This window comes from Camelina sativa, chromosome 11, assembly GCF_000633955.1.
Source record: "Camelina sativa cultivar DH55 chromosome 11, Cs, whole genome shotgun sequence".
Taxonomy (NCBI): Eukaryota; Viridiplantae; Streptophyta; class Magnoliopsida; order Brassicales; family Brassicaceae; genus Camelina; species Camelina sativa.
The window spans coordinates 5,084,589-5,107,410 of NC_025695.1; the positions used below are offsets into that span (position 1 = coordinate 5,084,589).

Genomic DNA, 22,822 nt, shown 5'->3' on the forward strand with positions numbered 1-22,822 from the left:
TTGGTGCTTCAAATACTGAACCACAAGGGAGTCTAGTGATAACCGTTCTGGATTGGAAGGCTGGGGATCATTGGGAAATCTTAGCTGAGAAGCAGGTGTCATCTGGCCCAGTCTGGAGCTCCCAGATTGGTTGGCATCTAAAGCTGAAGTTGGGGTTTGCAAACCTGAGCCATCCACAATGGATGAATTTCTACGTACGGAAGCCGTGGTTGAACAAGCTGGAGATCGTGGTCCTAATTCGCCCAAATTAATTCTTTTACCTGGAACTGACAACACTGGGTCTTTAAGCTCTAACAATTTCCGTTTTCTCGGAGAGGAAACCGGGGTCTTAAATTGAGCATCGGCGTCAAGGTCGTTCTTGAAAACTAATTCCGCAGCAGTTTCTGATGTGTCTGCCCCAGCAGGATCTAAATTCGAACTACTATTTATTCTCTGTGTAGACTGAGGTTGAGCGTCATGGGAGAAAGATTGCTTTCGTGACTGCAAACTAAAGCTAGGGGAGAAAGTCAACTGCTTCTTCTTTGCAGATGGAGCTGTGTCACCTCTTGAACTAGGATCTTCATCACGTGCATTGATCTTGGGTATGCTGGGGAAAAATCCACCGTTAGCACGGCCTGAGGGCCATTGTTGTTGTCCTACTGGTGTGGGCATCTCCTGTGTTGAGGAAGCCAAATGTTTCTTCTTGGCAGATAGAGCCGCATTACATCTAGAATTAGGATCTTCTTCATGTGCACAGACTTTGGGTTTGCTGGTGAAAAATCCACTGTTAGCACGGCCAGAGGGCCATTGTTCCTGAGCTAGCGGCGTAGACATCTCCTGCGTAGAGGAATATGCAATAGACGAAGGGGAAGCCAATGAAGGTAGAGGAGTTAATTGAGCCTCTTTTAACAGAGCTGAAGCAGTTTCACCAAGACCTGATGCCTGGAGGTGCTCATGGATAAGGAGCAAAAGCTCCTTAGAATCATAAGTTATAGGCGTTGCTGCTGCAATGGCAGCTCTTTCAATACGCCTCAGTGTTGGAGTAGCAGCATCACTGGCTGTTAGTGTAGTCGCATGCCCTGAATTTGTCACTATCTGTAAACACATATAAAACGCAATTAAACATGTCTGCAAAACTTCAACAGAGAAACAAGGAATGAAATAAACACTAATTACTTACGAAGCACAAAAAGAATCCCATAGCGACACATTAAACAAGAAAAATAAATCAATATAGATGATTACCCCTATTAGCTCAAGCGCCACCTGAGCAAGTTCAGCTTGCCATCTGCCCTGATCTGTGCCACTTGACTGACCACCTGAATCCCGAATTAGTTCTGATAAACTCTTTCCAACCTATAACCAAGCTTGGAAAGTCAGAATCTACCACCAAGGATGCCTGCTCAACTTCATCAGATGTATCTCACATATGAAAGAGGATAAAGATAACCGGGAATGAAAATTACTATTCTACCTCAAGTTTAGTCAGTATTTGTGCAATTGTATCATCTCTAGCTAGACCAAGAAGTACCCTACAAGCTAGTGCTCGTAGACAATCTGGGGTAGCAGGGGGATTCACATATATTCTGGGCTGAAGAAGTTTTAAAAGAATTTTTATACCATCATTCCCACGAACAGCTTCACGGGCTTGACGATAAACCTGCTCCAACTTGGCAGCAAGGCCAGCAGAACCAGTTCCTGCTCCTAAGAAAATTCTTCGATCCCCAACCAAACCTGAAGACGCTGGTGGAACAGGAGTTTGCGGAGCATTACCAGTGGACAGAGTACCTAGAGAACCATCACGGGCAGTGGCTTCACCGGGAACAGGTTGATGATTTTGTGCAAGCGGTGGCTTATTGCTTAATGATGGTGGTGGGCACACCAGATTGATTAGGACATTTAGTGCAGGCTGTATGATCTTCAATCACAAAGAAAACATGAAGCAGGCAAGTATCAATGAGAAGCAGAAGAAGCAAGACAAAATCTATGTGAATAATGGATAGAAGTGGACTACTGACCTCAGGGTCTACTATGCTGTTGGAAATATTTGTTGCATCCAGAATGACGGCAATGCCAGCACGATTGTTGCTGAGTGTGGCATGCGCAATTGCTTTGCGGCCATCAGGTATTGATGTAACTATGTGAAGAACACCAAAAGCATACTGAAGTAGATCATGCAGATAACGATCTACTGGTGGAGTCTGCGCATGTGACCATAACGTTAATACATGGTAGACAACAAAGTACATGAGGAGAGTAAAATGCTAAGTACCTGACATAGTTCTAACATGGTAACATGTCCAGAGGAGGCCAAGAAGTTATTGACAGCAGGCCACTGAGTTCTCACAAAGGTCGGACCCAACTTCCTATCCTTCTGTAACTGAAGGAAGATAGCATCAACAGCTTCATTGCTGATGTCAAGGGGCTTATAGGCTGCCCTTATATTAGGAACATTTCGTCCACCGCCTCGGCTACTTCTGCTAGGACGGATTGAATCAACAAGCAAAAGAAGATGAGCTCTAAAATATTGACGCAAAGCAAAACAGGTGTGAAAAGCCATCTGTTTCTCTGAGGACGTCATGACTTCCGGAGCAGATCGGTCAGAATTAGCACCAGTTCTAACTGAGGCTGCATTTCTAAGAATTGCAAGGAGTTTCTGCAAACTATCATGAGCATCAAATGCATCTAAAATGGCTCTGAAGACAAATGCAGCAGCAAAGAATAAAGCTGAATTTTTCCTGGCTTGATCCTGGGAACAGTCGAGAAGTTCGATAGCTAATTTAACAACTTGATGTACGAGATCCGATGGAAGTGCACAAACACGCTCCATTATACCCTGAGAAAATTTGAAGGTAAGAACAAGCAGGATTTATACTACTTCAGCGATTGTCAGANCACACCAGATTGATTAGGACATTTAGTGCAGGCTGTATGATCTTCAATCACAAAGAAAACATGAAGAAGGCAAGTATCAATGAGAAGAAGAAGAAGCAAGACAAAACCTATGTGAATAATGGATATAAGTGGACTACTGACCTCAGGGTCTACTATGCTGTTGGAAATATTTGTTGCATCCAGAATGACAGCAATGCCAGCACGATTGTTGCTGAGTGTGGCATGCGCAATTGCTTTGCGGCCATCAGGTATTGATGTAACTATGTGGAGAACACCAAAAGCATACTGAAGTAGATCATGCAGATAACGATCTACTGGTGGAGTCTGCGAATGTGACCATAACGTTAATACATGGTAGACAACAAAGTACATGAGGAGAGTAAAATGCTACATTACCTGACATAGTTCTAACATGGTAACATGTCCAGAGGAGGCCAAGAAGTTATTGACAGCAGGCCACTGAGTTCTCACAAAGGTCGGACCCAACTTCCTATCCTTCTGTAACTGAAGGAAGATGGCATCAACAGCTTCATTGCTGATGTCAAGGGGCTTATAGGCTGCCCTTATATTAGGAACATTTCGTCCACCACCTCGGCTACTTCTGCTAGGACGGATTGAATCAACAAGCAAAAGAAGATGAGCTCTAAAATATTGACGCAAAGCAAAACAGGTGTGAAAAGCCATCTGTTTCTCTGAGGACGTCATGACTTCCGGAGCAGATCGGTCAGAATTAGCACCAGTTCTAACTGACGCTGCATTTCTAAGAATTGCAAGGAGTTTCTGCAAACTATCATGAGCATCAAATGCATCTAAAATGGCTCTAAAGACAAATGCAGCAGCAAAGAATAAAGCTGAATTTTTCCTGGCTTGATCCTGGGAACAGTCGAGAAGTTCGATAGCTAATTTAACAACTTGATGTACGAGATCCGATGGAAGTGCACAAACACGCTCCATTATACCCTGAGAAAATTTGAAGGTAAGAACAAGCAGGATTTATACTACTTCAGCGATTGTCAGACTTCTGATAGCTGAAGGTGAACAAAAATTGCAATAGAAGTCGTAGAAATTTGCTGTTTTAATTACCTGAAGAGAGCCAATGGTGTATAAGCAAGATGAGAGACCATAAAAGGTCTCAGAGACCCTTGGAACAGCAAGCAATTTTTGTATGCCACCCCGGTCAACAAACATCGCAGCAAACTTCCGGTGAGCAGCCAAAGCGCAAATTAACTTCATGACATCAGGTAACAAAGGAGACACGGTAGAACTGTCATCAAATTGGGATGTACGTTCCAGCAGCATAATGCATACATCAACACCTTTTTCATGGAGTACAGGCCCAAGAACCTCGACATATTCTCCCAGTATCTCAAGGCACTGGATGCAATATCTTTCTTGTAACTTAGCCAACGATTCGATATCTGGAATTGAAACTTCACTAACATCCGCAATTTCTGTAGTCTGATCAGATGTGACAGAAGTAGGATTTCTGCCACCAACCAAATAGCAGAGTGTAAGTCCAGATATAAATAATTGATAAAGAGCAGTGATAATATCCATGACACCATAGCATGACTGACCTTGAAACATCAGCGGCATCTATGACTGTAATAGCTGCTCGAGTAGCAGCAGATACAGCAGCTTCTTCACTGCCAGTAGACTTGAACTCCTAAATAGTTTAAAAGAAAGACGACCAATATAAATATCAGTACCTTAGAGCTTCAATAAGGAAATGAAATCACTAACAGCTAATAAAAAAAAATACATGCCTCCAAAGCAGCAGTTTTAACAAGCTCTGCTGCAGCATCACCAGCTGCTTTAGCTGCCTCATCAGGAGCATGGGCAGCTCTAGCTTCGGTTTCAGCAGCTCCAACTGCTCTCTTTACTAGATCAGTTATATTTTTGGTTCCTATAATGCAACCTTGAAAGCACTCATCACCCTCCTCTCTTTCTATCTCCATCATACCAGACGTCATTTTCCCCAGACATATGGTCACATCTTCTGCATTTCTGCCATCTGAAGATTTTGATAGATCCTTATCTCTGACAACTAGACGACCTGATCTAGGAGACGCCAAGAAAACTTCTGTATCAGTTGCACCTTCATTAACCCTTCCTCTCCCCCTTGATTTTGATCTGTTAAGTCTGTGTCTTGAAGGGTCATCTCTTCCACTGTTGTCATCTACAGGTTTCATTTTACAATCAACAACACCTGAAACATTAAATCTCTCTCTGCCATCGGTTTCAAAGTCGCCATCAGACCGTACATCAGGTTGTCCCATCTCTCTGCCAGAATCCATCTCAAGAACATGGTCACCTTCAACTGTATCCACAACCTTACGCACCCTACTTCGACCTTCTTCTTTTGTTTTTAAGGACACGTGCTTAGTCTCAGTTGTGTGAAGGGCATCTCTACGGCTTGTGCTTGGCTCTCCAATAACTCGTACTCGAAGATAATGCATAAGCTTAGCAGATAGTCCTGATGTCAAAACGTCTTCAACTAATTGCCCACGACTTGCATGAGTCAGAAAAAAAAATTATATCAGCTGTGGGCGCCAAAACAATTGCAAAAATGGAAAGAGACAACAAGTTGGGAATGTTTAGTCAATACCTCACCAGAGAGAGAGCAAGAAGGCCTGTAGAGTAAGTCTTTAACATTTCAGAATCTGAGGGTTCCTTCCTGCCAGAGTCTTCACCAGGAAACTTGACTGTCTCTTCCATAACCCAATTTTTAAAGTTGTCCGTAACAGCATCATCGAAAACATGAGGATACTGAAAAAACAGAATTGAGTCATGAGCCAACCAACGAACGAGCTAAACGTAAGGGTAAGTAGCAAGAAATTCGTAAACTTTTACCATCCAAGTAAGCGAACAGTTCATTAGCAACCTTGCAGAGGGAGCCTTTACCGCGGTTGAGTAAGCATTCTCAGATAGAAAAGTTGAGGATGTCAATTCAAAAAACTCATCATTTTCCTGCCAAAATCAAGTAACCAAAATCAGAAGAAGAAATCCACCCATGATTTAAAAAAAAAAAAAAAATCTTTAAAAAAGACTTACTCGGATGAGATTACACAGCTTCCCACTGTTATGACTATTGCGAGCACTTAAGTACTGTCCAGTCTCCTCTAAGAACCTGCAGATACAAGTAAGCGGTCAAGCTAAAGAAAACTACAAAAATCAAGAAGAGAGAGAATGATAGCTGAGGTTAAAAAGAGACATACGAAATAGACAAAAACTGAGACTCCTGAGATTCGAGGAGATGGCTAAGCTTGTGAAGATATTTCGGATTAGGGTTATTAGCAACGGAAGTAATCTTTTCCATAAGGTTCGTCGCCTCCACTATAAGTTTGTCATCTTCACTCAGTTCTCCTCCTTCCTGTTGTCCTCCTCCTTCCCCAGGGTCAGCTTCCTCGGTATAATTCGCCAACTCTGTAATCACCTCCGCCGCAAGAGCCGATCTTTCATCCTCGACCATCGGAATAGGGACTTCGGCATGCTCTTCTCCGTCCATAGAAAAAAAAAAACCCAGATACGACGATCAATTCAGACGTTGGGATCGCGGATATTACTAGCTTACCGGAAAAAAAAAAGAAAAAAAAATTGGAAGGGGAAAACGAAAAAAAAGCTTATAGTTGTGAAGAGAGAGTAAGAAACGCAGCAGAAGACGGAGGTGGCCGAGGTAGATGGAGACGACAAAGCTAAACCGACTCATACTAAATTATAACCCGACCCGTTTTTCCACTAAAACAAACCCTAGCCCATTGGTTTTAAGCTTTGGGCCTATTAATCTATTATAGGCCCATGCTTGTACTGTTATCGTTACGACGACGTTTCCTTGTTCCGATTAGGAGGATCTTCTTCATATCGCCGGCGACTGAACTTTTTCTGGAAAATGGATGGAGGAGAAGCTTCGAACGAGTCTTCGTCTCGAAATCAGCTTGAGAATCGGACAGAGTAGGTTTCGAATTCGATGTTAATTTGATTCCGCATAATCGAATCGATTGAGGATTTTGTTTGATTGGTTTCAGAGAGCAGGATGAGCTGAAGAAGAAGCTGATCGAGTACGATGACTTTACATGGAAGTTATCTTCATCAATGGAACCGCCTCAGGGATCGGAGATGCTTAAGTACGTTGGAGGTGTAGACATGAGCTTTTCCAAGGAAGATTCATCCGTCGCCTGCGCTTGTCTCGTCGTTCTCGAGCTACCTTCTCTGCGTGTAGTCCACCATGAGTTCTCTCTACTCCGTCTTCATGTTCCTTATGTCCCTGGATTTCTTGCCTTTCGTGAGGTTCCCGTCTCCTCGAGCAATGCTCTGTTGTTTTCATCTGCTTGACTGAAGAAGTATCTCAGATCCCAAAATTGGATTTGGTTTTGTTCATGTTACAGGCTCCGGTTCTCTTGCAGATTCTGCAAAAGATGAGGGATGATAAGCATCCTTTCTATCCTCAGGTTTTGGTTTTATCTATAAATTTGCAATTGGCTACTCTTAAACCATTGCTTTTGAGTTGTCTTTTAAGATTTTGCTTTTTTATCTTCTAAAAGTTTCTTACTTTGTTGTTACAAAGGTACTGATGGTGGATGGAAATGGAATACTTCATCCACGAGGTATTAAACACGAAACTTTCTCTGTTTACCGTAGTTTTTAAGTTGCATCTCAAGATCTGTTATTTATGGTGTTGGATGTCATTGTGTTCCTAGGATTTGGCTTGGCGTGTCATTTAGGTGTTCTTGCTCAACTCCCTACCATTGGGGTCGGAAAGAACGTACATACTTCTCAGAAAATCTTTGGAACCGTTTTTGCTTGTGTATCTTGTGTCATCGGTTTTTGCTTTTCCTACATGTGCATTTGATCATTAATGTTGAAGATATGTTTTGTAACATTTTCAGCTGCATCATGTGGATGGTCTGAATCAATCTGAGGTGAGACGGTCGCTTCAGCTCAAAGAAAACGAGCATGAGCAAGTTATCACTTTGGTAGGGAACTCTGGATTTACGTGGGGAGTGGTCAGTGACTTTGCTTTAACATGTGCTGTCTATAATATGTCGTGTCTACTTTCTTTATACCCCGTTCTATTAGTAGTCATTAAATCACTTTAAGTAAAGAAACTTCACCACAGTGGGTTTGATAGTGAATTTAATGGTCGAGTTTTAAAAATTACTTTCAACAGGGATTTCGTCCAACTCTGAGTTCTATAAAGCCCATATACATTTCGGTTGGCCATCGCATATCACTTGAATCTGCTGTTGAAATTGTCAAGATGACCTGCAAGTACCGTGTTCCCGAACCTATTAGACAGGTATGTGATGCATTTAGATATGCCAGCAACAGATAGTTATTAAGTGTTTTTAACTAGTAATACAGACTACTACTATATGCAGGCAGATATAAAATCAAGAGCATATCTCCAGAAGCATCAAACTGAGCCTTCTAAAAGAATCTGGACTGCGACGACGGGTCAGGTAGCTTCTAATGTTTCCTCCACCATTCTAACCCTTATCATATAATTAAGTTCTGATAAGTAGCTCACATGTCCCTTTGCTTCCTTTTTATGTCTACTAGACTGAACCTTAATCTCTGGAACGAGGCATTGAACACTATTCCTTGTTACATAGAACTCTCCAAAGTCTTTACTTCAATGGACAGATCACGTCACTGAAGATCCGCCCCAATTCTCTCCTTCATTTATCTCACTGACTCGAGGATTGCAAGCTAAACCAAGACAATCAATGTTGTAAAAATACACTGGAATGTTCTTTACATACGGTACCGTAAGCTTAGTGTAAAATGTAAATAGAAAGAGTAGGAAACTGGTCTAGGGTCATGGTATTATTTTTAGTTGTTTGGGGGGACCTTTTGGGATATTGGGAGAGTTTGGGGTCTTTGGTTTGGTATTTTTCTTGGTTCACCGTCTGTAACTCGTTTCTCATTCAATAATAAAGTAAAAGTTTTCTCAATCTTAAGAGGCTGTTAAGGGTGAACACTGAACATATTCTCAGTAGTGACACCTCCTGGAGCCCTCTTTTGCAGGAAAACCTACTGGACCAATAAGGTTGTGTTGTTTGAAGATATGGGAAACTTTAGGTTTGGAGCCTTTTTGGTTATTATGAGCTCTGATCACTAACAAGACAGGCAAAAGAGAGACAGTGAACACCATTCCAAACTGCTATCCAGAAATAATAGATCAAACAAGAAAGACATAAATCTCACTGTATCTTTATGTTTCTCCATAAACACCAAAGTTTCGCAAAAGAAAAAGGTAAAAAGAAATAATCAAACCCATCAAATTTTCTTCAATGTATTCACAGAACAATATACAGACATATCAAGATGAGTAGCAACACTGCCCTTGGTCGTGTCAAAGGCATCATGGTACTTGCTTCACTAGAATCATCTGACTTGATCATTATCTTGAACTTGCAACTCCCAACAGAAGGATCCCTGTTAGTGATTATAGAGAGGCCGGGGAACTTACACGCACTGTCGAGCTGATTACTTACCTGGTAATAGCTATTGAACGCATACGAAACATTCTGTGCTAAATTCAGGCTACCACAAGAAGAGCCATATCCAAGACTAGTGCAATCCGCATGATCACAAGCGTAGCTCACGCTTGGTCCCAATTGAGGATCTTGTAGATTAGCAGTTGGCGCAAGAATACACCATTTCTTTGCCAAATAGTGCACATCTTTTGCCGGGATAAGCCCGTTACCGGTACCAAGACTGAGCTGATACTTAGGGCGTCCATCAATGTAAAAAATTCCCCAGTGTCTTTCAAAGTTTCCAGGCTGAATGCTTTTGGCATCTTCATCAATAAGACTAAACAAGTAAGCATCCATTGCACCAGGTCTCATAGGTGTTCCTTTATTAGCCTTTTGACGGTTCATAAACCCTTGATTGTACCTCCTCGCATAGAGCATGTTTGCGTTCTTATCTCCATCTGTTGGCCACCCAACTTCCCCAACAATAATAGTCAAGTTCCCAAACCCATTCTTCTGCAACGACCACACAAGTGTATCGTAGTTTGCATCAAGAACATTGTCGTAGATTCTTCCATTGTCGTTTATAGGATCACCTGTTCCATCAAAGAAAGCAAACTCCACAGGGAAATTGGGATCGTTGTAGAGACTGATGAAAGGGTAAATGTTGATAGTGAACGGTGCTTGGTTATCACTCAGAAACTTCACAATGTTTAACATGAGATCGCGGATTTCAGGCCTGAAGTCTCCATCAGAAGGGAGATTAGACGCACTTTGGTACACATCCGCGTTAAGCGGTACAGTGACTTTGACCTGAGTAGCTAAACCGGCTTTGATGATAGCTGATTGTATATTCTGAAGAGCAGGAAGAGTTATGCTCTCAAATGTTCCGTTGAATGCCTTCAGGAAAGGCTCATTCCCAACTGCCACATACCTAAATTTAAACACACAAATTAACACATTTTGTAACTTCAATCTCAAAGAATCAAAGACTATCTTCAAAGTTTCTATTTTTTTCATCATCAACTGTAATCAAAATCTAAAGATTGAACCTTAAAGGTTCAACAATAATCTCTTTTAACATCTTTTAAAGCTCTTGATTAGAACAAACAAAGAGAATATGCTGTTTCAGTTAGATGTAAGAACAAACCTGATATCGACGCCATTGGAGGAGACATGAGCAGAGACATTCTGAGAGACCCACCTCTCGGCGGCTGCAACGCTTCCGGCTATAGGAGCAAGCAAGTCGTTAGGGATTCCGACCATAACCTGAATCCCTGTCCGACTCAAAGCCTTGAGAATCGCCGAGTCGGCCTCGAAAAGTTTCACCTTTTGGATACCGTTTTCACGGAGAAGTCTCACAACCGTAGCTGGAGGTAGCGGATGCCTCGCCTGTGAGCCCCAGTTCACACCAATCCCTTCAACTTCAATTAACAAGCTTCCGTACAACAGAGTAATTGCGAAAAAGACAGCAAAAACACCTTTGGACAACATCGGAACCAAGAGATGAATTGTAAGCACCCTAAACCCAAAACCCAATAACCAAAACAGCAAAAGAATCTGAACTTTGTGGTAAAAACGAGCTCAGATGTAAGAAACAGTAAAGTATGAAACTTCTGTTTGAAGAAGAACACAGCTGAGTTTTGGCTTTTACTTCTCAATCAACCGAGTGTCGGAAAATCAAATACAGTACTTTTAAGTTCTCTTATTAGGTGGATTTTGGAGAAGAAGGAAGAGAGAGTTGAAGAATTAAGATTGAAACATAAACGATACTTGGAGAGAATGTTTTGTTTTTTTCCTTATTTTCAGACATCGAACATAAAACGAAAATGGCTTTTTTATTGTCTGTCCCAATGTCTGAAAGGCGGTGTATGCTTTTTGATTGGTACCCCTAATCACAGAAAAAATAATTAAATTAGCAGAATATTATAAAAAAAACGGAAAACAATTAATTAAAATTTATTAAACACGACTAAAAAGAGAAACATTTAATGTTTTAGTTTACGTTAGGTGTTGGTCTACTTCGTAGCTGTAGCTTCTTCACAATACCCCTCAAAATCAAATCTACTTATATGATACGGCTATCAATGATAATTTAAGAAAAAATTCCTTAAAAGTTTTGAAAGTTAATCAATCATATATATATAGACATAAATAACATCAATATCTGAAGATCTGGGTTTACTAACTTTGTTACAGTTATTATTATAATCAACAAGTGTGATCCTTTAGATTAAGTACTGCGAAATAAAAGATGGTTTGATGTGAGGCAGGGGCATGTGGGTGAGGTCAAGCAGAGGTGTCAAAAAAATAAAAAAGAGGAGGGAATCTTTGAAAGATTGAGGAGCAGTGTTGTTCTGTGATGCTCTCATCAGAATTAAAGTTGAATGAAAATTAAGTGTTTTTTTTTTTTTTTTTTTTTTTTTTNTTTTTGTGTGAAAGGAACAGTGAAACAGGGGAATGTAAAGAGGTCGGCAGGAATGGTTGGTGTAGAACCATTTATTACTTATCCTTCAAGCCGCTCTCTCGTTTCTCTCCTTACATTATTATTGTTGAGCCCATTCTCGGCCCATTTATAAGTTAATTAAAGAAAAAACTTAACAACATGTAGTCGTTTCTTTTTAGAAAAACTTGAGTTGGTCAACAATATGCTTGTTGGAAACCCATAAAACTTAATAATAATGATCTGTTTCTGAAATCTTTCTTTTTTTGAGTTGTTAAGGATATTGTGAAATATTGAAGCACTAAACAACAAATCTAAAATGACTTGGATATCCACTCTGACTCAATTTATATAAAGCTTTTCCACCTCAAGAAGGTAATGAATACACTTTTCCACGTTTTTATTAAATAGAAACTCTGCATTGTCTTTTTAACCCCAAAGATCGATTGTCCAATGGTGGACATGCATTCACTGATTCTGCAATGACTTTAATTTCTTCTTTCTCAACAACAACATTATATTTCAGTCACCCACACATAAAATATTTCGTCTTCCTCAACAACATTATATCAGTCACCCAACCACATGGCCACACATAAAAAGGTCTTTTTATTTCTTTGATCAGGTAAAGTTTTCAATTCTTCTTACACGTGTAAGAGAACAAACCCTACTATTCAAGTCGATCGTGTAAAATCCAACAATCGAATCTTTATCCTTACATGATTAAATATACTGTATATGCGAAAACAATAAAGACGTGACCTAAAGAGAGGAGAAAGAAAAAAAAGTATAAGAAGCATCGGTTGGACGTCGAGTCCGAATGCAAATACCGTATTCAATCTAACCAAATAAGTCAAACCAAAATCATTTTATCCACTCGGGTTCGTAGGTTTTAACTTTAAACTTGTATAATCTAAAGGTGAAAGTGGAAGAGCTGTCATCTTTTATGGGATGTAACCAGCCCCATCATAACTGGATAGACCTGGAATGATTAGATAGTGAAAAGATAAAGTGATATCGGGTTGATTATATTTCATTTGATATATTTGTGGTTGATTGTATAACTTAGAGAAGCATCATTACAATTAAATTTAATTTTCAAGGGAAAGTGATAAGGACATGTAAAGCTCGAGGGTGTCGAAGAGAGCGTGGCCAATTTTGGTGTAACTTTTGTGTGTGAGTCGCGATCGTTCACCGACCGGATAAACGCATCTAGCCTTCTGATTCCTTGGTATCGTTTGGTATTTTTTTTGTATCTACTAACAAATATCTACCAACAAAAAAGCCCGTTTTGTAATCCATCATAACTCGATGATATACTTGGAATGATTTAGATAGCGAGTGAAAAGAGAAAGTGATCGGGTTGGTTTGTTTTGATTTAGTTGTGGTTGATTTATATAACTTAGAGAAGCATCAATTTAATTAAAGGGAAAGAGATAAGGACAAGTAAAGCTCGAGGAGGGTGTAGAAGAAGAGAGCTAGCGTGGCCAACTTTGGTCTGTGTATTGTAACTTTGTGTGTGATTAATTATCGTTCACCGACCGGATAAAACGCATCTAGCATTTCTGATTCCTTGCTATCGTTAAAAAATAATTCTTTTTTTTTACAATAGCCAATGCGAAAAAAAAAAATTCTTTTGTGGATAATTTAGCTTAACGTGTCCGTGCAGTTCCGCATTTAGTTACCCGTTAAAAAATAATTTATTTTTAATCTAATCATAAAATATTTATCTATATGTGGGAAGATAATACTATAAAAATATAATAGAAAATTAATTCGAAAATATATTTTAATTTGATAAATTATACAGCTATATATTCAGAAATAGTAAAATATGATAAGGAAGTAAATCTCTACATTTCATAAGATTTTTTATTTATAGATATCATGTAACGAAAAAAAAAAAAATGATAAATATCGAATCTTTTTATTGAAGGTCAACAGAATCTTGAGTGAACCTAAAAAAAAATAAGCAAGACTCGTCAACGCTAAACCAAATCAAAGCAAAACAAACCTTATCCTCCGATCTCTCTCTTTCTCTGTGAAGCCGCAACAAATCTTTCCTTCAATCGTCGTCGTCTCGGTGAGTCTCTCCCTATACTTTTCTTTCGATTTTGCTGTCTCTGTATTCTGTTTAGGGGGAAATCGAGAAATTTTAATATCTTCTTGTTGTGATCTCGGATTATATATTAGGTTTAGATTTAGACGGAGGAGAAGAAGAGACAATTATGGCGGTTACTATGAAACATATGTCGTTGATCGTCTCTGCGTTTGGCGTTATCTCCTTTGTTTTGGGAGTCATCGCTGAGAACAAAAAGGTATTTAAAAAGTCAATAACCTTGAGAATTTCGTGTTCATAGTGTATTTTTTGATTTCATGTTTGTCTTGGATGCTTTTGGTTGTTTTATCGAACGTGTAAACTAAATGGCGCAAGTTACTGAGATTTTGGACTTGTCTATTAGTATGAAACAGTGAATCTTTACCTCTTGGATTGCTTGTTTATTTAGGTTTCTTTTGGTTGATGTGTGTGCTAACCCCTTTGGTTCACGTTGCTGAATAAAGGATGTTACATTTGTTTTAGTCTCAGTACAACATTTTTGGTTTTGTATAAAACAGTGATCTTGTACACTACTCTTTGTCACTGCTTCATTTTTATTATATCTTATGATAGAGAAACCGATTGTTTTTCATCTTAACTTTGATGGTCTACTGAAACCATTAGCTATATTGCACTCTTTATTCACAATTGTTTGAGACTTTGAGCTCATCACTCTCACTGAGATCTTCTCCAGGGTGATTGAATTTCAAGAGCTTTTCATATGGATACCACTCGGCTTACTTATTCAATGTGTTATTGATTGTGTGATTTGTTTCTCTTCTTTTTCTGTTTTCTCCTTAGCCTGCATCTGGGACTCCAATAACTGGAAAGGGAGTAGTTATTTGCAAATATCCATCTGATCCGACTGTTGCTTTGGGATACCTCTCTGCTGCCTTTCTCCTTGCCTGCACTTTTGCTGGCTACAAATCCTTGTTCATCTCTTACAAGGGAAAGTCTGTTCCTAACTCTGCCTTATTCAAAAGCACCAGCTTCTTTGTCTTCTTCAACATTGCCTTGTAAGCAAGCACATCCTCTCTTTTTCAATCTCATTTTTGATTCACCAATAAATCTTTGGTGGTGGTGTCTAATTTTGATTCCGGAGTTGTTTTTGTGGCCTATGGTTTTTGTCTTGTAGGATAACATCTGGACTGGCCTTGTCTTTGTTGCTCTGGCCAACCATTACAGAGCATCTTCACTTGACCCGTAATGTTCACCGGAACTTAGAGACCAGCTGCCCCACGGCTAAGACCGGTCTGATTGGTGGAGGTGCCTTTGTGTCATTGGACTCGTGCCTTTTCTGGTTGGTTGCTCTGATGCTCGCTGATAACGCCCGTGAAGACCATTTTGATGAAGTTGAAAACAGAAACATCGATGGAAACTCTTCCTCCAGGGATGTTAATCTCAAGATTGATGCCTGAGAGGGAATGGTATTTGGGTAATAACAAAGGGTTTTCAATTTGTTTTTCTACTTGTTCTCTTAGGAAATGATCATTCGTTTCTTCTGGTTTCTTACGACTTCTTTTTCTTAAAAATGATTTGCTAAAAATGTTATTGAATTCCATCCGAGCACCTTGATGCTTTGTGATTCTTAAGTTGTACATATCTACTCAGATTAAATAATCTTTTCGTTATATCTGTTGCTCTGACATAATTTTCTATGATATAACACTTTGAAATAACTCTATTCAACATTATTCTTTTTAAGAACATACTATATGCTAGGTAGCTTGAGTTCAAGTGGGAACTGGTAACACATTGATGGCACTATCACAAACCACAAACTCCACTGAAGGTGCTCTTGTTATGATTTAAGAACCACAAAACCAATTAGACTGATCTTTTATATCAAAACCAATTAGGCCACGAATGTTTACAAGTTTTTAAGTGGTTTTTGAATTCTAGTTTCTAGTTTTTAGATTTTAGATTTTGTGTTAAAAATTTATTAAAAAAAGAAAAACAGAAAAAAGAATTCAAATCACACTTTAATTAGCTTTAAAGTAGATTTTTGAAAAATCTAAAACCAAAAACACTTTTAAAATCTACAGCTATTCATGGCCTTAATCTTATTCCTTTTACGCTAGGATTGTGGTAAAATAACTGGGCCTAGGTATAGCATATCTGTAAAAGCCCATGAGAAAGCCCAAGATCAGTAAAATTAAACCCTGTGAAAAACCCTTTCTTCGTCTTTGTCGTCGTCGGCTCGAGAACAAAGATTCACTTCCTTCAATTCCTTCAGTCCCTTGTGAGCTCAATAGAGAGAAGAGAGACGAAGAGATGCCGCTCGGAGAGAGAGGAGGATGGGAAAGGAGTGAGTCCAGGTACTGCGGCGTTGAAACTGATTTCTCCGACGATGTTACATATCTCCTCAACTTCAACATTTCCACCGGCGGTTTTGACTATGTCCTCGCTCCTCTGGTTCGTTTCTTTCTTCCTTCCGAATCTCTTGTCCTTGCCTGTTGTTACGGTAGACATTGACGATTCGAAATTTTATAGCTTTAATGGAGTTTATACTTTTTATTATTTACTGCAGATGAACCCTTCGTATAGGCCGAGCTTGGTGGAAGGAAATGGTGTAGATACTCAGGTTCTTCCAGTCTCTGGCTCTGACTTAGTCTTGTCTCCCTCTCAATGGAGCAGTCATGTTGTTGGTATGATTCTCTTTGATTTTTCCCTTGTGTGCTTTTGTGCTTGTTATGAATTATTGGTTTTCATATTAGTTGTAAATTTTGTCATTCTCTAGGAAAAATTAGTTCGTGGATTGATTTGGATTCTGAAGATGAGATCTTGCGGATGGATTCAGAAACCACATTGAAGCAAGAAATAGCTTGGGCTACACATCTCTCTTTACAGGTGCTTGTGAATCTATGGATTTAACTCGCACCCTATTTGTCTCTTTGTTTTCTTGGCTGCAAAGTGTTTTCTTTTTGCAGTTTTAGATTGTATTGCTTGAGGAGAAATTATCCTGCTAATGTCTGTTATTTGTCACAGGCATGTCTTCTTCCCACTCCTAAAGGGAAATCGTGTGCCAATTACGCCAGATGTGTGAACCAGATCTTACAAGGGCTGACTACCTTGCAGGTAGTTTATGAATTTCTTGCTGTCGGTCTAGCTTTTATTTAAGATGAGGCTTTTCGTTACAAGAGCACCTTCAGTCAAGCTCTAACATTTTATTGCTTCTTTTTTGTTTTGTTAAAATGTCATTCTGCACTGAAGTTATGGCTGAGGGTTCCACTGGTGAAGTCTGATGGTGATTCAATGGATGATACCTCAGAGGGATCGGTAAGACGTAGGATCAAATTTGTTGCAAACTTAAGATTGTTCGTACCTTTTGTGCCTTCTCGGATTTTTTAGGGACTCTCTAGTGCAGACCCTTTGGGATCATTTGATGTTGCCTATGTTAATAGGCCTTTGAAACCTATAAATACAAATGAATGTTTCTATCTGTTCACGTTTTTGTAGGCTTTGTGTTAGAATCGCTCTAATATATACTCTCTTCTATGCAGAATGACTCCTGGGAGCTGTGGAATTCGTTTCGTCTTCTTTGTGAGCATGACAGTAAGCTGTCTGTTGCTCTTGATGTTCTGTGAGTTGAGACTCTTGATCATTTTTGTTAATATGGACCCAAAATTCTTTTCCACTCTTCAATCGTAACACCATTTCCTTTATCTAGGAGTACGCTACCCTCTGAAACTTCACTAGGACGCTGGATGGGAGAGTCTGTGAGAGCAGCCATAGTCAGCACTGATGTAAGTGCCTGACTTTTTGCCGCATTGTTAAATTCTCGACTTTGAAGTCCTGTGAATCACAAAATGCTTCTTATTTGGGTTTGCAGTCTTTCCTAACAAATGCTCGGGGTTATCCTTGCTTGTCAAAACGCCACCAAAAGTTAATAGCAGGATTTTTTGATCATGCTGCCCAGGTAATAAACATCCCACTCTTTGTGATATTGAACGCTAAATTCAAATCCTATTTTGATTCACAAGATGGATCTATTCCACTCAACCTGGGATTCAATCTTGTAAATGCAGGTTGTAATTTCTGGAAAGCCTGTTCATAATCTTCAAAAGTCACATGATTCTAATACGCAGGGTAATTTTTCTGTATAATCTCTTGTCCGCTAACAGTTAGCTTTTATCCTCTGGGCTTGTTTTCCGTAGCTCAATTTATCACGGGCATTGGTTATAATCATAGTAAATTCCAAGTTCAGAGCTAAACAGTTTATTACCGGCATTTTTTGGCAGGTACAGAGAAACATCCTCTGCGGACATATTTGGACTATGTTGCTTATCTGTTCCAAAAGATGGAACCACTTCCTGAGCAGGAACGCATCGAGGTTGTTTGTTCGATCCATTTGTCTCAGTTCCTTTTATCACTAGATGCAAGCAGGCAGATACAACTCAATTCTGACAGTTATATTATTCTTTTTACAGCTGGGCTACAGGGATTTTTTGCAGGCACCCCTTCAGGTTAGCCTCTTTCATAAGTAATACTGATTTCCGTCCGTTCATCAGAATAGTTTTTCCTGTATGAAAATGTGCAATTCTTACTGTAAAGAGCCTCTACTGCTTTTTTTTCTTAATGAATACAGCCTCTTATGGACAACCTCGAAGCTCAAACCTATGAGACGTTTGAGAGAGACTCCGTTAAATACATCCAAGTATGTTGCATATGCTAGTTTTTTTCCCTTACATCTTCTGCTTTGGTTTGCAGAGGAGAGTGGACTGATGGATGAATCATGTTGAACAATTAATTAATATACTACGAATTAGCTTAGTTTGGTTTTTAAAACATGCTAACTTTTGTTCATCTTTATGTTGTTAGTATCAAAGAGCAGTTGAGAAGGCCTTGGTGGACAGGGTACCTGATGAAAAAGCATCCGAGTTGACTACTGTATGTCACATGTCAATGTTTTGTTTACGAAGTGGCAATTTCATTTTATAAGTTTTGTTTCTGGTATACTTGTGAAATACTTAAGTAGGACTTAAAGATTTAGTTTTTAGGTCTTGATGGTTGTGGGGGCAGGAAGAGGACCCCTTGTGAGGGCATCGTTACAGGTAAAGTCCTCATGCGATTCCATGCTGATTACAAGGAGACTTTGAAATTCATTTGTCTCTTTAATCTATTGTGTTCATTGGTTACCTTTCCCAGGCAGCTGAAGAAACTGGCAGGAAGTTGAAAGTTTTTGCTGTGGAAAAGAATCCTAATGCAGTAGTAACACTCCATGTGAGTTGTCAGCACCGAGTTAATTTTAACATGGCTAAATTTTTTTATCTTGATTTCTTTAGGACTTGTGGTGTAGTTTCTAATTGATTATTGTTATCCTTTATGACAGAATTTGGTTAAGATGGAAGGATGGGAAGACATTGTTACGATAATATCCTGTGACATGCGTTTTTGGAATGCTCCTGAGCAAGCTGATATATTGGTCAGTATGTGCAGATTTTTTGTAGCTAATACTCATGCCGACATTATAGAGTTCATCTAATTCTCGTTTTGCCTCTTCTTTGCAGGTTAGCGAACTGCTGGGTTCTTTTGGAGACAATGAACTTTCTCCTGAGTGTCTCGATGGAGCTCAAAGGTTTTTGAAGCCAGACGGGATTTCAATACCATCCTCGTATGTGTACTCTTTGATCAGTTGAATTTCCATAATAAAGTCATCTTTTCTTTTGTTTCTCTAACTGGAGGAGGAACATCATCATTACTTTTTCAGGTATACAAGTTTCATACAGCCTGTGACAGCTTGCAAGCTTTACAATGACGTAGGTTCTGCTTTTTGCTATGTGCTCTTATTCACCAGAATTTTCAGATCAACTCAAGTTTTTATCATCTATTTGGCAGGTAAAGGCTCATAAAGATCTTGCGCACTTTGAAACTGCTTATGTTGTCAAGCTGCATAGTGTAGCAAAACTTGCTCCTTCCCAATCTGTGAGTCTCTCTGTCTCCAGCATTGTCTAAAAGCTTAAAAAGAGTGCTCTTTGAATGCATTTATGCAAGTCTTGCAATTTCTCCGTCTCAGGAATTTTGGTTTGGTCTTAATTAGGTTTTCACATTTACTCATCCAAACTTTTCAACAAAAGCCAACAACCAACGCTACAAGAAGCTTCAGTTCAATCTACCAAGCGACTCTGGCTCAGCTTTGGTACATGGTATGCTTTTTTCTAGTCTTTTTTGCAATGTAAGGGATTTTTCATCTCCATTTCCGTAATCTGAAACTGTATCTAATGCATCATACATAACTCATCAAAAACAGGATTCGCTGGCTATTTTGATTCCGTCCTGTATAAAGATGTCCATCTTGGGATTGAGCCTACAACAGCAACACCAAACATGTTCAGCTGGTAATTAAAAATAGTGTTTAACACTTCAATTAGTTGATTCACTCTTTTCTATCGATCCTCTTACTTAAAACCGAGATTATATTGTGTTGCTTCTGGCAGGTTCCCAATCTTTTTCCCATTGAGGAAGCCTTTGGAGGTTCACCCTGATACTCCATTAGAAGTACACTTTTGGAGATGTTGCGGTTCCTCAAAGGTAAAAGAAAGTTAAAACCATAAAGATTCCACACAATTAATTCTTTTTGTCTAAAGAAATATCATTGATCCTCTGATATTTGGGTTCAGGTTTGGTATGAATGGTCGGTATCTTCACCTACTCCATCTCCGATGCATAACACCAATGGCCGTTCGTACTGGGTTGGCCTTTAGGATCAGAGAGATTTTGACTGATGATGAAGTTATGTAATCTTATTGTGCTGTGCTGTATTTTTATGTCACAAGAAAGACAAAAGTTTACGAGTGGATCAAATCTCTTTTGACCTTATTAATGTTGGTACTCTTTTCATTGCACTTTTAATACGGAGTTATCTCTAATAGACACGCCTCTCATCTCAAACGGCCAAAGTTTACAAGTGAACCAAATCTCTTTTGAGCTTATACATGTTTGAACTTTTTGCAGTAATTTTGTTCAACTATTTTTAATACAGAGATATCTCTAATACACGCTGTCATCTCAAACGGCCAAAACAGTACAACAAATCCTGCATCTTCTGTTTGACAAAACAATAGATTACGAAGTTGCGTTTAAGGAGTTTTGTTGCTGTTTTTGAATCCATTCGTCGTAATCTTTAAGTAACTGCTGAAGCAGAAGGGGAACGAGTGTATCTACCAGAGTCTGCATTACTCTGCAATCATCATATCAAAATATAACATTTGCTCGACAATTCGAGCCAAGAAGCAGGATGAAGGTAAAGTGAACAATAATGTACACTTACAGATTCCCAGGAGCCTCAACAGCTGATACAGGAAGCATAGTGAACGGTCGCGTTGAGATCTGCCATGAACAAGGGGGATTTTGATGAACAGTGGAAATAGAGCTTATTCATATACAGAAACCGCATCAGTGTCATAAATATGAACTATCCACATTCCACAGAATGATGGATCACAGAAGAACATCATGTGCAGTGCAGTATTTGATACTCTTTAAGGCTACATACGAATGCACGAGAATGAAGTTACAAAGGAATGACAGAAATTGAACTGCAGAGTACACTACCTCTAGAGTGACATTCAATCTCACGTCAACCTCCAAAAATGGGTCTGGATCTTCCATGTTCCAAGTCATGCAGTTTGTCATATTTGCTGCGAACCAGAAAAGGGAAAACACTTGTATTACTTAAGAAACCTTAGATTGAACTGATATTTTTCAAGTGCTTTTGTTCACAAGACGAGAGTTACCTGAAAACCTTTCACTTTGGCTCTCCAACAACTCTGACCCCTCCAACTGCAAGACAGCGGTTCAAAACATTTGTTGGTAAAAAGAAAACAATAGAATATCAAATAAATCAGAACAGTGGGTTTTCTTCATCCAACCTTACAGGAAAGCAGCTCAACTGTACAATCTTCCTGTGTGGGAGTGACCCTCAAAATCAGTACTGGATAAACTTCATAGCTCATTAACTGAACTTTTGGCAATGTACATCTGCACTGTAAGACAAAGATTTACTATCTCCCTTTCCAGATAAAAGCATATTTCCATATACATCTTCTAACAGATGAGAAAACATCTCACAAGCTTGTGATTTGGATATCAATCAGAAAAATCTATGTCTATAATTAGAGATACACTCTTAAAATACCTCTACTTACGGATATAAAATTTCCTCTCTTAACAGTTTCCACCTAGAAAACTAAAAGAGGCTTACATATATACCAATCAAAGCAATGAAGATCCTAAAACCTCTGGAAAGACCTTAAAGCCAGACAAGTATTAGGGAAGCTTTCAGTGTCCTATCAAGATTGATAATCTTGGGGTAAAGAAAGAACCTGTAAGTATCATCACTATCCTCAACTAGATGATAACTCTGTAACGCCTTAGCGTTGATTACAGCCTCCATGCCAGATGGGTGTTTCAAGAACTCAGTGAAAGTAAGTTCCTTTTCTCCATTAATCTTTAGATTGATTCTCTGCTTGGAGGAAGCAGAGAGATTCGCTTTCTTTGAGTTAGAAATCACCAAATCTCTTTTGCCATTATGAACATTCCCCATATGAATCCTCTCCCTGAAAAACAGAGTTCTTGACCTATCATCAAATCACTAAACCATAAAAAAAAAAAAAAAAAAGGATAAAGAAAGTTTAAAGACCTGTGGATGGTGTTAGGGTAGGATCTAGACAAACCCACGAAAGATCCATGGCTTTCTGAAGTCGCAGAAGTTCTCCATCCGTTGGTAATCCCATTAATATCCATTTCTCTATAAAGGGTCAAGAAACCCTAAATCTTAAAAATTGATTCGTGCTACAGAAAGAGACTTATCGCTTCGCTCTTGCACGATCATCTTCGTGTACACAATTAGTGACGAGGAGAGTTCTCTCCGTCAATGACCCATAAAACTCTATCCGCCATTAATGGATGTGCTCTGATGAAGACACATAA

At 39.2% G+C, this 22,822-nt stretch overlaps 6 protein-coding genes across 10 annotated transcripts in view; 3 read left to right on the top strand and 3 right to left on the bottom strand.

Annotated features, from left to right (window-relative positions):
• Positions 1 to 6,819, bottom strand: part of LOC104727647 (DDB1- and CUL4-associated factor homolog 1) — a gene marked incomplete in the record, with an annotated part of 9,849 nt that extends 3,030 nt beyond the window's left edge. Inside the window, 13 exon segments of the mRNA XM_010446735.2 lie at positions 1 to 1,074; positions 1,225 to 1,335; positions 1,454 to 1,861; positions 2,880 to 2,915; positions 3,016 to 3,198; positions 3,271 to 3,834; positions 3,958 to 4,360; positions 4,452 to 4,540; positions 4,641 to 5,385; positions 5,483 to 5,643; positions 5,728 to 5,844; positions 5,929 to 6,004; positions 6,093 to 6,819. Coding sequence (XP_010445037.2) covers positions 1 to 1,074; positions 1,225 to 1,335; positions 1,454 to 1,861; positions 2,880 to 2,915; positions 3,016 to 3,198; positions 3,271 to 3,834; positions 3,958 to 4,360; positions 4,452 to 4,540; positions 4,641 to 5,385; positions 5,483 to 5,643; positions 5,728 to 5,844; positions 5,929 to 6,004; positions 6,093 to 6,382 — 4,257 coding nt within the window.
• On the top strand, positions 6,732 to 8,830 carry LOC104721721 (endonuclease V). 4 transcript variants are annotated; one of them, XR_757074.2, is made up of 9 exons: positions 6,732 to 6,825; positions 6,900 to 7,161; positions 7,260 to 7,322; positions 7,439 to 7,478; positions 7,572 to 7,636; positions 7,761 to 7,877; positions 8,042 to 8,170; positions 8,257 to 8,333; positions 8,434 to 8,830. XR_757074.2 is itself a non-coding variant. In XM_010439773.2 (9 exons), exons 1-9 carry the CDS (start codon positions 6,764 to 6,766, stop codon positions 8,443 to 8,445), a joined length of 831 nt encoding a protein of 276 aa, XP_010438075.1. In that variant the 5' UTR covers positions 6,732 to 6,763; the 3' UTR covers positions 8,446 to 8,830. The 4 variants fall into 4 exon arrangements, 3 of the variants coding, with proteins under 3 accessions (XP_010438075.1, XP_010438076.1, XP_010438077.1); XM_010439773.2 differs by having other exon boundaries at positions 8,253 to 8,333; XM_010439774.2 differs by having other exon boundaries at positions 7,761 to 7,847; positions 8,253 to 8,333.
• Positions 9,003 to 11,223, bottom strand: LOC104721722 (glucan endo-1,3-beta-glucosidase 5). Its single transcript, XM_010439776.2, has 2 exons — positions 10,501 to 11,223; positions 9,003 to 10,284 (listed from the first exon to the last, which is right to left on the bottom strand). Exons 1-2 carry the CDS (start codon positions 10,842 to 10,844, stop codon positions 9,174 to 9,176), a joined length of 1,455 nt encoding a protein of 484 aa, XP_010438078.1. The 5' UTR covers positions 10,845 to 11,223; the 3' UTR covers positions 9,003 to 9,173.
• Positions 13,729 to 15,526, top strand: LOC104721723. The gene is made up of 4 exons (XM_010439777.1): positions 13,729 to 13,876; positions 13,987 to 14,111; positions 14,693 to 14,907; positions 15,027 to 15,526. The coding sequence occupies exons 2-4, from the start codon at positions 14,022 to 14,024 to the stop codon at positions 15,307 to 15,309; spliced, it is 588 nt and encodes a 195-aa protein (XP_010438079.1). The 5' UTR covers positions 13,729 to 13,876; positions 13,987 to 14,021; the 3' UTR covers positions 15,310 to 15,526.
• Positions 16,092 to 20,766, top strand: LOC104721724 (protein arginine N-methyltransferase 1.5-like). Of its 2 annotated transcripts, none has more exons than XM_010439778.2 (23): positions 16,092 to 16,306; positions 16,422 to 16,539; positions 16,632 to 16,741; positions 16,880 to 16,969; positions 17,105 to 17,170; positions 17,395 to 17,474; positions 17,562 to 17,637; positions 17,724 to 17,810; positions 17,920 to 17,980; positions 18,133 to 18,224; positions 18,322 to 18,357; positions 18,480 to 18,548; positions 18,713 to 18,781; positions 18,892 to 18,945; positions 19,040 to 19,114; positions 19,224 to 19,316; positions 19,402 to 19,505; positions 19,602 to 19,650; positions 19,730 to 19,816; positions 19,932 to 20,037; positions 20,142 to 20,229; positions 20,329 to 20,422; positions 20,512 to 20,766. In XM_010439778.2, exons 1-23 carry the CDS (start codon positions 16,166 to 16,168, stop codon positions 20,593 to 20,595), a joined length of 1,929 nt encoding a protein of 642 aa, XP_010438080.1. In that variant the 5' UTR covers positions 16,092 to 16,165; the 3' UTR covers positions 20,596 to 20,766. The 2 variants fall into 2 exon arrangements, with proteins under 2 accessions (XP_010438080.1, XP_010438081.1); XM_010439779.2 differs by having other exon boundaries at positions 18,139 to 18,224.
• LOC104721726 lies at positions 20,817 to 22,808 on the bottom strand. The gene is made up of 7 exons (XM_010439780.2): positions 22,533 to 22,808; positions 22,216 to 22,449; positions 21,763 to 21,871; positions 21,628 to 21,673; positions 21,446 to 21,531; positions 21,162 to 21,220; positions 20,817 to 21,071 (listed from the first exon to the last, which is right to left on the bottom strand). Exons 1-7 carry the CDS (start codon positions 22,634 to 22,636, stop codon positions 20,957 to 20,959), a joined length of 753 nt encoding a protein of 250 aa, XP_010438082.1. The 5' UTR covers positions 22,637 to 22,808; the 3' UTR covers positions 20,817 to 20,956.